Raw genomic sequence first — 18,267 nt, forward strand, 5'->3', positions numbered from 1 at the left:
ATATCCATTTCACTAATGAGAAAATTATTTTTTGCTCCTAAGTAGGAAGTATTGGAACCCAGAACTCAAGCCTAGACCTGTCTTCAAATCTTTATTATACTGTCTCCTTATAATACAAGCAAAATTAAAAATATAAAAAAATCACAATGCAATGATCACATACCAATTTATTATTAGCATGAGTAGTCCTTTTTTAGTTTTTGTGGATTTTATTAAACAGATATGGTTTAACAAATGGTTCCCAAGAGTAAGATGCTATATAAGAGGGTATCACTAAGGAAATTTGTGCCATGTGTAACCTATTTTTAATGATCTCTAGGTCTAAGGTGCTATAGATGTGGTTCGGATAGAAGTTAGACCAGAGATCTTCAGATCCCCAAGAACTCTAGGACTCGACATAGAGAATATATTTGAAGTAAACACACCATTTGGAGCATCCCTTCAGTCCACAAGTTAGAATCTGCATCTATTGCCCGCTCAAATATGGTCCTGAGAATGTACATCATGATATCACAGTTGAGAAGGTTAACCACTTTGCTGAAAGCAGGGCAGAATTCAGGAGGTGGTGGTGGTGGCAATGCTATAAGGGGTAGGAGATGGATGGGAAAAGAGACAAACAGGTACATTCTTATTTGGGTTATCCTACATACTAAATTCCAAATGTCAAAAAATAATAGAGTACATGCAAAACAACACACATGATATTTTGCTCCCTTGAAGTACTGAAAATATCAATATCAAATGTAATGTAAGTTACTATGTCAGTCACTCAAAATAAACTCCATATGCTATCAATTTAAAATTCTACGACTGCTAATATTGACCACATATTAATACATGAACAAAAAGCAAAAGGCTCTTTCCACTTCTTTTACTTGCCTACTCTCAAAAACTAACAAAAACAAAACACTATATGCTTTGCTAATACAAAAATCACAGAAGATAGTCAAAATGAGTCAGTTCAGAATCTCACTTTTTACCTTCATCTTTGTTTTCTTGTTTTCTCCTTTTCTTCTGCATATGTTCAGCCTATAAAAAAAAAATCTACCATTAAATATACTGCTTTGCAAGCACGAAACAAATGGAATATTTTAAAGCAGGCAGGAAGGACCTAACCACCTATTAAAATACTTTATATACTGAAGCATGTATTCAGAATGCTTCCTTGTCCTAGAAACAAAATGGCCATCCTAAGGAAAGCCACTGCAAAATAGATGAGGAATATCCCTCATCAAGAACTTAGTCCCCCGCAGGCACAGTGACTCACACCTGTAATCCTAGCACTCTGGGAGGCTGAGGCAGGAGGACTGCTTGAGCTCAGGAGTTCGAGACCAGTCTGAGCAATAGTAAGACCCTGTCTCTACTAAAAATACACAAATTAGCTGGGCATCGTGGTGTGTGCCTATAGTCCCAGCTACTTGGGAGGCTGAGGCAAGAGAACTGCGTAAGCCCGGGAGTTTGAGGTTGCAGTGAGCTATGAGGACACCACTGCACTCTGTCTGGACACAGCAAGACCCTGTCTCAAAAAAAAAAAAAAAAAAAAACACCCCACAAAAAAACTGAACTTAGTCCCAATTCTTTTAAGTCAAAATATTTACCTAGCGCCTATTATGTGCAATGGGCTGTAAATTATTCACTTTATAAGGACAAAGCCAGACATCACCCCTAAGTGATCATACTTAATACCAACCTTCATGGGACACACACTATGTGATGCAATATATCACCTGTATAGTACTCTTGCCAAAAAATGTTTAATTTGAATCTAATCGTGAGAATACAACTAGACAAATAACAGAAAGTAGAATATTCTGAACAACTAGCCTGTACTCTACAGAAATGTCAATATTAAAAGACAAAAAAGGCAAAAGAACTATCCTAAATTAAAAGGAGACTGTAGAAACTTGACAACCAAATGAAGTACATGATCATGAAGTACATGATACTTGATTGAATCCTCCTCCCTCTGAGACAGTTATAAAGAACATTTTTCATATAATCAGGAAAATCTGAATACTGCCTATATAGTAGATGACATTATTGAATCAACTTTATTTCTTGGGTGAGACACTGCCCACTATTAATGAGAACCAGCAGAAAACTACAGAAAAAGCAAGACATTTTCTGTGGAGTTAAAAAGCATAAAGCATTTTTAGGTTTATTTACTGAAAAAGACACTTCTTCCTACCTTGCTATGCTGTGTTTTGGAGTAATGATAAAAGTACATATTGAAGTCTTTCAATGATTCATCTTTCAGTTCATAAACTCCATGGCCTGATACACCTGGTTTTCTAAACAGATGCAAAATACAGAGATGAACTGCCATGTTCTCAAAGGACAGAATACAGAAAAAATAAAAACCTAAAAATTAATCTAGAAGTCATAATATACAGAAAAATACATAATTATATCTTATTTAGCTTTCTTAATCTGAATAATAAATTTCATTCCAATAGTAAAACTAAAACCTACACTGTGAACACAAAGTCCTGGTAACAGTTAAGTTGTGTTTTATAATTATGAAATTCAAACACATTTGGGGAAATTTGTTCTATCTATACCTGATCCCCATGACCTACTTAAATCTCTAAGGCTTCCTTTATAGTTTATGAAGCCTAAAAGTTGTCTGTTCAGCTAAAGCACATTCCATTTTCTAAGGTCAAATCTAAAATGATAAGGAGACATCATATTCTTAGCAAGTTGCAAATGAAAATATATCGAATCCTCCATACAGTACTATAAGGAAAATCATTAAGGACAAAAGGACTACACCATCTTTGTTCTGAATGTTAAATAGCTTTTGGTTTCTATCCAATTCTTAAGTCAAATATTTCACTGAACATTATTAGAGCATAAGAAAAGCTATATCCTACCTTAAAAGTTATTTGAAACTAGTAATTTATCTATAAAGACAATAACAAGTAGAAATTCACTACAGTATCAATTTTTCAAATTTTAAGAATACAATTAAAATCTTATTTCCATTTTATATACCTCAAAGAATGAAAGAATTGTAAAATACTGTTTTAACTCTACTAGAAAAATATAAAATTAGCATGTAAAATAAAAATTTATAGTATAATATATGAAGTTATGGCTTCAAATTAATGGGAAGGAGATTATCAGAAAGGTTTACTTACTATCTAAATCATCTAATGTCACAAATAGATATTTCTCATTCACCTGCCAAAAGCAATCATTTCTTCAACAAACATGTACTAAGGGTCTACTGTGTGCCCCTCATTCTCACCACTCCATTCTTACTCTTGGGAGTTCAGGCAAGGATTATACAAAGCATCCAAAGTAAAAGAACAGAGATCAATCTACCTCTACAATAAGCATAAATATTAAGCACTTACTTAAATGTGGCCACTTTGTTTATGACAGTCTCTAAACCAGTTTCATGATTTTCCTGTTGAAATAATATTTTTGTCATTTTTACCTCCATGTAACAACTTGCTCTTCTTTTACTGCGAAGTGAAATACATTTTCAACTGCATCTCTGAAGTACTTTGTAAACAATTTTAAAAAGACCAATTTCCACTACAAAAAAATTAGGTCTAAAGTCAGTTATGTTTTGGGAGACCAATTCCTTATAAGACCCATGTGTAAACTGTATAAGAAAAAAATGTTATCTAAGTTTGTCTTCGTGTGTGTAGACACACACACACACACACACACACACACACACACACGGCATATACACTACACACCCATGCACACACGGCATTACCAATAGTTCAAAGAAAAGACGCTTTTCTTTATGTAGTATGTTCATCACCCACATCATTTAAGCATATACCCATGCTGTACTAACCCCTAAAACCAAGGTAACAAAATAAATGGGATCCAACTAGTAATCTACAGCAAAACACATGTCTAGATGTCCTAATGTATTCTACCTTTTGCAATTGTAATAGCTTTTTTTCTGCTTGGCCTGAACTTTTCCTTAACGTTGGAACACTATTTTTTCATGAAGTCATTTAAAATCAGGATAAGAACCTAACTTAGTTAAGCTACTACAGTAAGCTCACAGACTCCTATAGCCTTGTAAAAATTAAGAAATTTAACTTCCTGTTTTTAAAAATGTACTCATGGTAAGCAGCAAAAAGTGACAGAATGCCCTAAAGTGTTCTTATTTTGCAAAGTATAGTGTGCATATTACTAGTGGTATGTGAAATTATTTTAGGTGTCACAAGGTTACATATACCAAAATTTTTGGATAGTTATTGACTTGTTTTAATATGCATCAGGGAAAAATGATCTAGAATGTCAAGCCTACTATTTTCACAGATAGTACTACTTAGAAAGATGCTAAGGAAAATGTGAGTTGATATTAAAATGTAATAATAATAAAATTGGTAGATAGATATGTAAAAATTATGAAGGTAATAAGCCAAATGACTGCACTTTGAGAATCAGTCAACAATGAAACTGGAAGAAGATACAAATAATTTGAGGGTGGAGAGAATTACCAATAGTCAAAGCCTATACCTAGTGTATCTCTCTGGAAAGCCTTAATAGCACAGATAAGTATAATTCTTTTTTAAGAATCATTTTTCTAATTCATATTCAAATCTCAGAGGAAAAAATATGAGATTGATAATCTTTAGGACTATTATTTCAGTATCTGTATATAAGAAAACAAAAATACTACCTGGTAAAGGCCATGAGAATGCACCTTGAAGATCTCTAATCACAAGAAGCGTAAATGACCACATGCTGTGCTCTGGTCACACCAAGGCCAAGCTTTTCACCTGCTGCTCCCAGACAATGAGCAAAGCAAAGATACTAATGCAGGCTCATTCTGGGAGACATGGGAAGGTGCCAAAGCCCAGCAGTCTGGAATGCTTGTATTTATCCATCCTTCCCTCTTATTTCACTGGGAATCAGACTTGCATCATAAACTGATGGGTCCCCTAGCCTTTCCCAGCTCCCTCACCATTTTCTTTAATAAAATCTTAATGTTTTGTCATGAGATTTGCTTCTCAGAAGACCCAGATTAACATACCGATTAACATACCACTCAAACAGTCTCAGCATTTCAGGCAGCCACTCCTTTTCCTCTGGAGAAATCTTATTTTAAAGTAAACAAAAAGTCAAGGAGTTCCTACCAGAATTAGAATTTATAGCAATAAAGGATGAATGGTAATTGCTTTATACCTGTAAGGTCATAATATAGAGGTTTTTGCTGAACAAATTTTCCTAAAATTTTGAAATAGCTTCCAATTAAAGAAAAAGAAAAAACTATTCCACCTTGAGGTGAATGGAGAAAAAAGCAAAAATGGACTTACATTCTCAGGTAAATTTTTGGCAATGGCACTGTGTGGCATGGGTTCAATGCAAAGCAAGTGAATAATTTCTCTCATTGTGACCTCTTCTTTGGTCACATTTCCCACTCCAGGTACATAACGCTCTCCTAATACAAATAATGAAAAGAAAAAGTAGACTAATTAATTGCTTTCTGTTTAAATCTCTCCCCACCAGGAGCACTTATACACCAAAAATTACATTAAAGTAAGTCTATGAGAGAAAGACCAAAAATTATTTGAACATGTTCCCAAATCTGAATAAGAGTCTATTTGTTGAAAGACAGAGGGAGAAAACTGAAGTGGCCTGAAGGAGAATTCAGGCTTTGTTTTAACTTACACACATACAAACAAACGTACATACACATACGTATACAGACACATACACATTATAAACAAGGCCCCTCAATTAAATTAGCATGTGTTTCTAATCCACAAAACATGGCAGATGGCATCTGAATGAGCAGTGGCCATGACTGAATAGCTTTTCTTTCAACATCTTCCTCAATTTTGTCTCTACTTATTATTTAAGAACAAACAAAGTGAAAACTGAAAAACAAAATACTTAAAAATGTCTTTATGGGTTAAATGACAGAACAATAATATGATTGGGGAGTGGTAAGTCCTGTGAAATGCCCACATGGTCAGGTTTCCATTTTTCATTACAAAAAACTATCAAATGGAAAGAGAAAATAGCTAAATTAAATATGGGAACTTCACTGGTATTAACAACATCTAATTCCCCTAGCCTCAAAAAGGCTTACCGTCTGGCCTTATGTCACCACTGATTTTCAACACTACGGTATCTATACAAAGTCCTATGATATGTATAAGAGAGTCACAAAGAAAGAAACCTCTTGCCTGAGAGATTTGTTAAATTCTACAAATTTGCCAAAGAATGACTTTTTGTTAAGTGAATTCTTTTCCAACAGATTCATTCCTCTTTACATTTGTAAAGAATTTTGTTATTTTCATATTTTTTCACCAACAGTATCCCCTAGAATTTTAGTGCTAGAATAAACCTTAGAGATCATGTAGATTACCTCCACATTTTACAAATCAGGACTCTGAGGCCCAAAGAATATAAATGGCATACTCTTGATAGTTGATAGCAAGGTCAAGACTAGACCTTCTATTTCCTAATCCAGATATTTTTTCTACTTCTTAATGTTTTTTCCATTATAAAATCAGAGATTATAGCTTTTTAAAACAAAAAATGTTGACTCCTGAAACTAATGAACTTACACTCAAGAATATAGCAAGTATTAACTAAAAATCAAATCACAAGGAAGAAAAAACCCCATAAATTCGGGTAAACACAAAAACACTAAAATAATAGTAGCTACAGTAAAATAGTCAAAATAAAAAGGCAAAAATATACCACAATATTAGAAATTCTTCACATAATATTCTAAGGACAAATATAAAAATTTCCCTCAAGTTTTTATAATTTAATAAAGTACATAATCAACTTCAAAATATTTTACACATTTTCGATTTGCCCATTTTTTCCCATCAGTCTCTTACTAGTATGTTCTGGATAGGAAGAGTTAGCAGCCTGGAAAATTTAAGTCTCACTTAGCAATAAAGGCTTACTACACTTTCTGCTGAGATAAGCAGCTAGTTCAGCAACTCGCTCTTTCACAAACAAGTAAAATGAACCCATGTTTACAGACTTAGCTAATGGCTAGAATCCTCACCAGGAATTATTAAAACAAAACAGTGTATACAGTAAATAACAAAAGCCAGAATGTGAAGTCAAGAACCAGATGATGGCAATGGATGAGCCCAGCTGGTAAAATTAACAGACTATGATATACTATATGGCAATATATTCAATCAACTTATATATTGTATATTATTTTATACAATAAATATTGTATTTAATAGGGTAGAATCTAGTGTTTCTGTAAGGAATAGTTATCTTAATTTCAGCTGAATTATAAAACACATTGTTATGGGTCAATGTCATGATATCTTGATAAGTATTATTTCTGTCAAAGAACTCTTTACCCTTTCCCTAAGTAACCTTAACAAAGCTAAGCATGGTCAATATTTGCACAAAGTAATTCAAGAGAATGACACAATGAAAATATATTTTACTTATACCTATGTTATATTTAAAATTTCATATATATATAATTTTTAGCACTAAATGAGTAAGATTTTTTCATCTACATTTCTGTCTGGGTTAATTATATCCTAGACCTCCAAACAAGTCCAGGCATTTACAAATCAGGTAACGAAAAATAAAAATGTAAAATCTATGCTTTTTCAAAGGTGGGTTCCTAAATGCTATATTTGGAAGGGATGAAATGGTCAGTTATAGTTCTAAATGTTATCTCTAAAAAGTAACCCATGTTCTATTTCAAAACATTCTGTTTTAATCTTACCCACAATATAGATGAGGACCTGAAGCATTTCTTCTATCAATGTATTATATTGTTTAATCAAATCCTACAGAATTGAAAAAGAATAAATTAGTTATATAAGAACCACGAGACTCTATAAAACATGCATTTCTGGATCAGACTCATGGGCCATCCAGTCTAGTATTTTCTTTCAGAACACAACACAGATAGTTATAAAGTGAATAGTTCCCTTGTTTGATAACAAATTCAACAAGTTTCACAATATCTGCCACATAATAAGAACTCAATTATTAAATATTGTCATTGTTTTCATTACCATTATCCCTCATATAGTCTTAAATCAACAAACTAATTCTAAGCTTTAACTTTTCCTCCATTATTGGCTTCCACCTTACGTGGGTTAGTGAGAAAGTAGATACCCAACAGTTACAGTGAGAGTACCCTTCCCTAACACACCCTTTATTTAAGAATTATATCAAATCAAATATACACTTTCAGTAAGTATAAAACACTACTAAAAATTTGCTTTGCATTTTATATCCTATTTACTGGCCCTTTGCAAGTGACTTCTAATTTGAAAGAATAAAATAATCTGATTTCATGAATTCAAAGTAGTCAAAGGCTACTTTATAAGCTAGTACTTCAAATATTAAAGCAATAAAGATGTGACAAAACACCAAGAGACAAATTACGAATTGTAAAAAATGTAACAAATATAAATAAAGAATTAATATCCTTTTTAAACAAAGAGCTTTTACAAAAACAGAAGAAGGGTAAAGGACAAGAACAGATAACTCACTGCCCAAAAGAAAAAAAAAGGCCAATAAAAATGAAAACATGGTTAACTTCATTGATTAAAGAAATGCAAGCTAAAATATCATCATTTCACCTATGAGACAACAAAGATTAAAAATACCAGTGCCATTACAGATGTATGCATTGCTAGAGACAGCTTAAATAGACACAGCTTTTCTGAGAGCAATGTGACAGTATGTATTAAGAGCCTTAAGAAAGAGCAGTCTGTTTTATCCAACAAATTCACTTCTAATAATATATCTTAATAAAATAATTAGACAAATGTTTAAACACTGAGGTACAGATGTTTTTAATGCCAAAAAACTAGAAAAACCTCTTTGGTAATAGGCAACTAAACCATAATGCATTCATATAGTGGCATACCATACAGTTATTAAAAATGATAACGTAGGCCGGGCGCAGTGGCTCACGCCTGCAATCTTAGCACTCTGGGAGGCCGAGGAAGGAGGACGCTTGAACTTAGGAGTCTGAGACCAGCCTGAGCAAAAGCGAGACCCCATCTCTACTAAAAACAGAAAAAATTAGCCCAGCATGGTAGTACACTTATAGTCCCAGCTACTTGGGAGGCTGAGGTAGGAGGAATGCTTGAGCCTAGGAGTTTAAGGTTGCTATGAGCTAGGCTGACACCACAGCACTCTAGCTTGAGTGACAGAGTGAGACCCTGTCTCAAAAAAAAAGACAATGTAAAAAATGTATTTAATATTTATTTAATGACCAAAAAAAAACCCTATCACAATATTTTGTTAAACACAGGAAGATTATAAAATAGCACACGAAGAATGATACAATTTTTGATTTAAATAAATAAAAATTAAAAAAAACACAAAAACAAACAAGACACTAAAACTTTAAAAGTGATCATTTCAGCCAGGCACAGTGGCTCATGCCTATAATCCTAGCACTTTGGGAGGCTAAGGCAGGAGTATTGCTTGAGGCCAGGAGTTCCAGTCCACCATGGGCAACAAAGTGATCTCATTCCAACAAAAAATAAAAAATAAATTGGCCGGGCATGGTGGCATGCACCTGTAGTCCCAAGCTACTAGGGAGGATGAGAGAGGAAGATCATTTGAGCCTAGGAGTTTGAATCTGCATGAACTATGATAGCACCACTGCACTTCAGCCTGAGCAACAGACAGAGACTTTGTCTCCACCAAAAAAAGTAACCATTTCCAGGAGGTAGTGTTTCATTTATTTTTCTCTTTTTTAATCTATATATTCTAATTTTTCTAGAGTAAAAAGATTATTGCGTGTGTATACATTAATATATGCAAGCTACATGTGATTTATGGATGTATAATCAAGAAACAAACTTTTAAAATATGACTAAAATAGTAACAATAGTATTTCCTTTGGAATTAATTCACGTATCAGTTTCTCTTGCTTACCTGGTCTTTTGTAGATATGGTCTTGCTAAAAGCATCAGCAAGTTCATACCTCTGAAGTACCAGTAATAAGAACTTGTTGGGATCCATTACAGATGCACCAATCTGTGAAAGACATCCAGCATCTTACTTCTTATGTATTAAATGGAGAAACATTTTGTCTCTTGTAGGACTGTCATAAAATGATAAAGTAAGTTTGCAGAAGATGATTTAGTAGGCCCTTCAATTTTTATGATGTCATGTTCACAGAATAGTGAGGAAAATTTAAATTGAAAATAATTATAGTATCTTCTCTTATGACAAGGAATGTAAGAGGATTAAATGTCATAAACAATTTAAATAGGTACCTGAAGCATGATGATATCTTTATCATACATTTCTTCTCTGCACTTAACATCTTGGTAATAAAACACCTATAAAATAGAAGGTAGAACAGATACTAAAAGAATTATTTTATTTCAAGCAAAATTTCCAACAAAACCTATTCTTAAAATTTTCTCTAAGGTAGAAACCCTTAGAAATCTTTAGTGGCAAAAAAAAATATGTTGTAAATCTGTGAATCATTTTAAGGGAATTGTGAGGATGAAGTGAAAAAACATGGCATGAAAACACTTCAGAGTTAAAAATGCTCTATATTAGTTATTCTCAATACGTGTAACAAAATAATTTATTTCCCCCAAGTTTAAAATATCTACTTCAATAAAAGTAAACCAATTTCTATGCTCAATCATTAACACCATTTCTCTTCCAAGTGGTAACTTTAAAAGTCCTACTTCCCCATGTTTTAGGAAAAGCACTTCTCCGTATTTGCTGTAAAACAGAAGGAAAAATCATACGGTGGCCTTTGATTAAGATAAATGGTAGGAAGACTAAAGGCCTCTATGTAAGGTAATCTTCAGAAAAGAGCTGTTAATGGAGAGGCTTCTGGTGGTACCACTGGCTTGCACCTAAACAGACTAGTTTCTTATAATTCAAATGGAATAAATGGTAAATAGGTTAAAAGGAGAAATGTCTATATGGTCCCTAGAACTTTCATTTCTAAGAGTTTATACAAGAGAATAGAAGAAAACACTCAGCAAAATCTTGGGATATAAGGTAAAACTATATAAAAGAAAAAAATCATAAAATGAACACATTCACACATGTGAATATTAGACCCTGCCATACCTGGCTAATGAGAGACAGCCCATTTCTTCGCCACATCTCAGCAACAACCTGGGCAACCAACACCAGACAACGCAAAGGATATTCCACCAGTACCTCTATTTGAAAGTCCTCCTGAAACAGAGTGAGGTCAATTTCATTATTTCTCACAAGGACTGGATGTGTTTTAAGGTTATGACACTACACATTCACCAGTTGTCTCATCTATAAAACAGAAGGACTTGAGGTAGATGACTTCTAACTCCCTGTGATTCAGATTTCAATGTATCATAAGCAGACGTAAAATTACTAAATAGGAATTACTCAGGTGGATTTCAAAATATCTTTCTTCCCATCAACTAAGAGGTGTATAGAAATAGAACATAAGCAAATCAACAATTAGTAGAGTCACTTACAAAAGGCACAAATTCATGCAGTCTTGAAACAGCACCTAGCCTACTTAAACGCACGTGAAGACCTAAAATTAAAAAGAGAGAAAAAAAAGAAAGAAATTAAACCCATTAAGTTTGCTAACTAGTTAACTCATCAAGTTTGAAAACTTGTATGATTTAAATGTACGTTTACTGAGTTTAGAAATGATACTCTAGAATGCAGACTTTGATTTCTAATTTAGAAACAATATTAACACACTTAAAGTCCTACACTGTAAAAGGTACGTTCATACATTATATAAAAATAATATGCTGCCTCTCACAATATGTTTACTCTGCTCTTAACCAAGCATCAAAAAGGGAAAATTAAGTATTTTTAAAATAAAAATAGAAGAATATAGAATCACATGACTTCAATTATACCATATACAAACATTAACTTAAAGTGGATCAAAGACCTAAACCAAAGTGCTGAAACTATAAAATAAAACTGTTAAAAGAAAACATAGGGAAAAGGTTTCATAGCATTGGATTTGATAGAGCTTTTGGATATAACACCAAAAATACAGGCAACAAAAGAAAAAATAGATAAACAGTATTATATCAAAAACTCTTGGTCTATCAAAGGATACTATCGACAGGGTAAATGGGCAACACTCAGATGGGAAAAAATATCTGCAAATCATATATCTGAAAAGCAGTTCTGTCCAGAATATATATAAAGAACTCCTGCAACTGAACAGCAAAAAAATAACTCCATTAAAAAATGGGCAAAGCACTTGAACAGACATTTCTCCAAAGAACATATACAAACAGCCAATAAGCATGAGAAAAGATGTTCAAAATCACTAGTCATTTAGGAAATGCAAATCAAAACCACAATGAGATACCAATTCACATCCATTAGAATGGCTATTATCAAAAAACCAGAAAATATTAATAACAAGTATTGGCATAACAAGTGTTGGCAAGGATGCAAAGAAACTGGAATTCTTGTGCACTGCTGGTGGGAATGTAAAATGGTGTAGCCACTATAGAAAACAATATAGTGGTTTCTAAAAAAATGAAACAAAGAATTTCCATAGATCCAGAAATACCATATCTGAGTATATACCCCAAAAAACTGAAAGGAGGACTTGAACAGATATTTGTATGTTCATGTTCATAACAGCATTTTTCACAATACCTGAAAGGTGGAAGCAATCCAAGTGTCCATCAATGGATGAATGGATGAACGAAATGTGGTTAAACATACAATGGAGTATTATTCAGCGTTAAAAAGGAAGGAAATTCTAAGGCATACTGCAACATAAACCTTGAGGACATTTTTGCTAAGTGAAATAAGTCATTCACAAAAGGACAGACACTATGTTTATGTTTCTACTTATATCAGGTACCCAGAGCAGTCAAATTCACAGAGACAGAAAGTCAGAGTTGGTGGTTGCCAGGGACTGCAGGGAGGAGGAAACAGGGAACTCTTATTCAATAATAATATTATTATATTTTATTTTGGACGTTTCATTTTTTGAAAGATGAAAAAGTACTAGAGATGGATGGTGGTGGAGGTTGCATAACAATGTGAATGTGTTTAATGCCACTGAACTGTACACTTAAAAATGATTAAAATAGTGAATTTTGTTATGTATATTTTACAACAATTAAAAATACAAAAATATACAACTCAATAAAGTTGTTACAAAAGAAAAAATGTGACCAATGAAAGGCCAATTTACATGGAGTGCAAATTAAAGACTTGCATTGAAGAAAATCTATGATTTCTTCTTTATGGTAGCAAAGGAACAATGATACAGACAATACACTAATGAAACTGGGCAGAGAGGAGGGGGTTAAAAACCAGCAACAAGATTTTATATTTAAATTTGGGTGGGAAATGAGTTATCATGTTAGTCCTTAAGTGTATACTATAAGGATCTATTAGCTGACCCAGATAAAACATGCAGGTAAACAAGCATCCTTACATAGATGTTCTAGCTATAGTTCCTTGAAGGAAGTGATAGCCCTTAACCGTGGTATCTGACCTAAGTATGTCTGTACATACCGAGCACAAAAGAAAAATAGAAATTATTCTACTACTTTGAATATCCAGAAAACAGAGCTAACAAAAACATGCAATAAGCAAAAAACAAACACTCACCAGCAAGAGTCCTGGAGAGTGGCAGATGTATGCTTACAAGATCCTCGGATACTCTGTAGGACTTAGTTTCCAAACTATGACCACACAATTGCACTACTGTCTTGCTACCACATATGAAACTTGTACTGCACCTCATCACAGCTTTGTGGCATTCTTTATAAGCCACAAGTAAGAGTTCTTCCTAAAAGGAAAATAAAAATTCAAATAAGTCAACAAGTTGTCTACTTTACTACTCATCATTCAATACACATTTACTAAATATGAGTGCAAAATTTTTCTATGTATTACTAGGGCCATCTCCACTGGATCTGCAAACCAGTAGGAAATATAAAATATATACATATATACTTAGACAATCAAAGTGAAAAATTGTAAGTACCATGTAAATGGTACAAACTAATTGCTCTTAGAGGGCAAAAACAAAGAATCTTTGGGGAGACATGCTTGTGAAAGCAGCTTTAGGCACTAAAATAACAGTAAAATTTAAGTAGGGAGAAAGATGAGAAGGTAGCCTTTTAAGCAGAGATATGGAATAAACCCCAAAATAAGGGAAAATAAGTCTCCTGTTCAGGCAGTAGACTAAAAACTAGATAAATCAAAGGATTTATGGATGGAATTAAAAAGCATTTGAACTGCTAATAGGCCCTGGCATTGTCATGTGAATACACTGATGGCATCTAAAGGGTAATAATGTAGTCAACACACTGCTTCAAGAATTAATGTGCATCACTGCCAAGTGTGGTGGCTCACTTTGGGGGGCCGAGGTGGGAGGATCACTTTGAGGCCAGGAGTTCAAGACCAGCCCGGGCAACATAGCAAGACCCCATCTCTACAAAAAAATTTAAAAATTAGCTGGGTGTGGTGGTGTGTGCCTGTAATCCCAGCTACTCAGGAGGCTGAGGCAGGAGGATCACTGGAGCCTAGGAGTTTGAGGTTGCAGTGACCTATGATGATACCACTGTACTCCAGCCTGGGTGACATAGTGAGACCTTGTTTCTACCAAAAATAAAAAAAAAAAAATTTTTTTTAATTAAAAAGTAATTAATTTGTATCACCAAAGATAGATCCGAGAGGATGAAGTTAGGACACAAGGAAACCAATAGGAAGATTACTATAAAGGTGTAAGGTGATAAGGGTCTGAACTAGGGTGAGACAGTCAGGATAAACAAAAATTGAACACATAGAAAATAAGTTAGGATTATAAAATAACTTTGGGCTAAAGATGAATCAAATCCAGGTTGAGTATGGCATTAAGAGAGAAGAGTCAAAGATAACTCTCTTGCAACAGTTTCTTACACTGAAGATTTTATCTTGAAAAGGGAACTCCATGGTCAAAAAGATTTAGGGGACATCCTTCTTAGAAATTAGAATAATGACGAATTAAGGGTTTTAGAAGTGTAGTAGCTTAAAAAAAAAAAATCCTCTTTGATTTTGTTCAACCTAATTGTCATTTCCCAATCTTACATGAACTCAGAACTTTTTCCCCCTCAAAGCATCTGTTAATACTGATCACACAGAATACAGTGGCTCTGAGATTTCCTGTATGGATGAATCTATTAATAGTAGTGTCATTAACAGAATAACGGAAGTGAAGATAAGAAAATGCAAGTTGGAAATGAAAGGAAATGATAACAAATCAATTTAAAATATTCTGAGTTGGAAATATAAACGTAAGAACTGAGGAGGAATGTCTGGCACACAAACAGAAGTGATACTATAGCTTAGGAGAGTGATTCCTATGAGGTTTTAGTGGTAGAAATAAAAGAGAAAAGAATATAATATATACATACATACACACAAAGTAAAAAATTGCAAGTATCATGTAAATATACAAACTAATTGCCCTAAGAGGGCAAAGAAAAGAATCACAAACGATTGGGAAGACATATTTGTGAAAGCATTTTTCTATAACAGAAGAGAAGAGAATATTGGGGAATATCTTGTTTAGCAGGCAAAGGTACTGGAAAAAAGGCAATCATTGATTAAAATGGGTAACTGATAATGGAAATATTAGGATAATACAGGTTTATGAAAATCATAAGGAAAGAACATTTCAAGAAGATTAAGGTACTCAACAGAATACAATGCTACAGACAATTCAAAGAAAATGCAGATTAAGAAAGGACTTCTAAATTTAGCTACTAAAATGGATCCTTTGAGATTTTTTCTAAATGTAGTTCTTGTCAATTAGTAAGGGCTGATTCCAGACTCTAAAGAAGTATCAGGCGCTAAAGAGTGAAGATATTAAATGCAGATGACTTCAGAAGGTTTGGGAAATGTCAAGATGAAAAATATACACTTTAATCCCATCTCCTGACAATTGTGCACACCCTCCATAAGGATGAGGGATGCCAAAAAATATGTGCCGTACTTGCTGGACAATATTTCCTGTGCTTATTGTTCTATAAAGCTACCGGGCTAGATTAAAGTCTATCGTGTCTGTGAGTATGACTGCCTCTCTGAACCTGTGACCAATTGCTAGTAGTAGAAGGGAAGAAGAGAAAAGAGAGAACCTAGTTTACACAGGTAGCAAAGACAAGTAGGGGACTTTCATTATTGTTTTTAAAGATAGGAGAGTTGCATTATTGTTTTTAAAGATAGGAGAGTCCTGTATGTTTACAGGCAGTTGAGTAGAAGAGTAGGAAACCAAAGTGGAGACAATTGAGAAAGCAAACTCCAGAAAAAAGTAATATAAGTTGGGACCCAGAGCCTAGGAAGAGGCATTACTTGTATTATTTTTAGTTTCTTTTTTTTCAATTGCTCCTTTTCAAGAAGAGGCATTACTTTTAGGAAAAAAAAGAGACAAAAACGAGGAGACCAACAGTGAAGACACAGAAAAACTTAGTGAATAGATTATGGTGACAGCTACTGATAAACTGGAAAAGATGAAGGAAATTTGACTGAGATGTCAATTGTTTGAGAATAAATAAATGAGGTCATTTTCCTTTAAGGGAATCTGGGGTACAATTGTGTGTTTAAAGAAAGTTATGGTCTACAATTGTTGCTTAAGGAAAAACAGTTCTGTATTTTGAAATTAATTTTCTTAATTGTTTAACACATATAATTAAATATCCACTCCATTCTTAGAATATTTAAAACTCTCTGTGGGGCCAGGCATGGTGGCTCATGCCTATAATCACAGCACCTTTGGGAGGTTGAGAAGGGAGGATCACGAGTTTGAGACCAGCCTGGGCAACATAGCAAAACCCCGTTTGTACAAAAAAATTTTTTTTAATTAAGTGGTAGAAATAAAATATTCTTCAGCATGGTGGCTTATGCATGTAGTCCTAACTACTTGGGAGGTTGAGGCAGGAAGATTGCTTGAGCCCAGGAATTTGAGATTACAGTGAGCTATGATCGTGTCACTGTATTCCAGCCTGGGTGACAGAGTGGGACCCTGTCTCCAAAAACAAACCAAAAAACCTATGTAGTCCAAATGATATTATTAATATTCATTTTCAAGTAAATAAATGTGTATATGAATAGTAAAAAAATATATATATATATATATATTTTTTAAACCCTGCTATTCTCCCAAATATGCAAAATTACTATGGGTTACATTTTTCTAATCAAGTGTAAAAGACTAGATTTTCCTCCTAAATTTAATAAGACAAATTCAATATGTGAGAAACTACTATAAATAATAAAACTTTACATCAAGGAAGCTGTGACATAAAACGACTATTAATAACCACTAAAGAACTTAAAAAGGCACTGGACCCACAAACAAGTTTTACTTACATCACAAGCACACCACTCTTGGAACATAAGCAAAATATTCTTCAACTGCATCTGTATAGCAATGGCAGCCTCCCAGTCAGGATCAACTTCAATGTGTTGCCCAACCTGTCTTCTGATTTCTTCCATTCCCTGCAAAAAAATATTGGTGAACATATACCTATATCGCCCTCTTTCTTTGATCTACTGGCAAAATATAAAATTGTCAGGATTCACATTTATGTATGTATAACATTTTAACATGGTTGTTATACTGGGTCAGACTACAGGGGTTCAAATCCCAGCTCTTGGACGTATAGCTCAGAGGTAGAAGATTTGACTGCAAATCCCAGCTGTCCGGGATTTCTAGCTGCGTGACCCCAGGCAAATTATTTTTAGACTTTAATTCCCTTACATGTAAAATGAGAATAGTAATAGTAATTACCTCATAAGATTGCAATAAGGCTCAAAAGAGATAATGCATATAAAGTGCTTACTACACATTTGTCACATAGTAAGCATTCAATAAACATTAACAGTAATGGCAGTAGCAAACTAATAGAAAGATCTATTAAAGTAGGATCAGTTAGTCAACGTTTAAATCTTATTTCTACCTTGCTAAATAAATTCTTTTTCATATTAGAACCACAATTTGCTTTAAAAAGGAAGAAGAAAAAACTAGAGTTAAATTTCTTAAACTACATTACTCTTACCAATGCACTGAAGAATTATCATACCTGCATACAGGTAAGAATCTTCAAAAAAGATCGCAAACCTTCAAGGAACTGCATTCTTAATCTTTCTGTCCATATTGTGGGCTTGCTGATCAAGATATACCTATCATTTCAAGAAAGAAAGAAAGATTTTACTTTCTTATGAGATAATTTTAAGGTTCTCAGGGTTATACACAATGTTATTTTATCAAAATTATAGATTCTAATTTGTTATAATAATTAGAAGCTTTGGGCAGAGCTAGAA

General features: G+C 33.7%; 1 protein-coding gene across 2 annotated transcripts in view; it reads right to left on the reverse strand.

Annotated features, from left to right (window-relative positions):
- UBR1 (ubiquitin protein ligase E3 component n-recognin 1) overlaps positions 1–18,267 on the reverse strand; it is a 117,731-nt gene that overhangs the window by 54,792 nt on the left and 44,672 nt on the right. For both annotated transcript variants that reach the window (XM_045539737.1, XM_045539727.1), the window contains exons 13-25: positions 18,027–18,126; positions 17,314–17,442; positions 13,570–13,750; positions 11,439–11,500; positions 11,047–11,157; positions 10,227–10,292; positions 9,883–9,984; positions 7,703–7,766; positions 5,295–5,419; positions 3,360–3,412; positions 2,189–2,291; positions 981–1,029; positions 426–580 (exon numbers count right to left, since the gene is read on the reverse strand). In XM_045539737.1, coding sequence (XP_045395693.1) covers positions 426–580; positions 981–1,029; positions 2,189–2,291; positions 3,360–3,412; positions 5,295–5,419; positions 7,703–7,766; positions 9,883–9,984; positions 10,227–10,292; positions 11,047–11,157; positions 11,439–11,500; positions 13,570–13,750; positions 17,314–17,442; positions 18,027–18,126 — 1,300 coding nt within the window. The remainder of the gene's footprint in view (positions 1–425; positions 581–980; positions 1,030–2,188; positions 2,292–3,359; positions 3,413–5,294; positions 5,420–7,702; positions 7,767–9,882; positions 9,985–10,226; positions 10,293–11,046; positions 11,158–11,438; positions 11,501–13,569; positions 13,751–17,313; positions 17,443–18,026; positions 18,127–18,267) is intronic.

This window comes from Lemur catta, chromosome 1 (genome assembly GCF_020740605.2).
Source record: "Lemur catta isolate mLemCat1 chromosome 1, mLemCat1.pri, whole genome shotgun sequence".
In the NCBI taxonomy this organism is placed as follows: Eukaryota; Metazoa; Chordata; class Mammalia; order Primates; family Lemuridae; genus Lemur; species Lemur catta.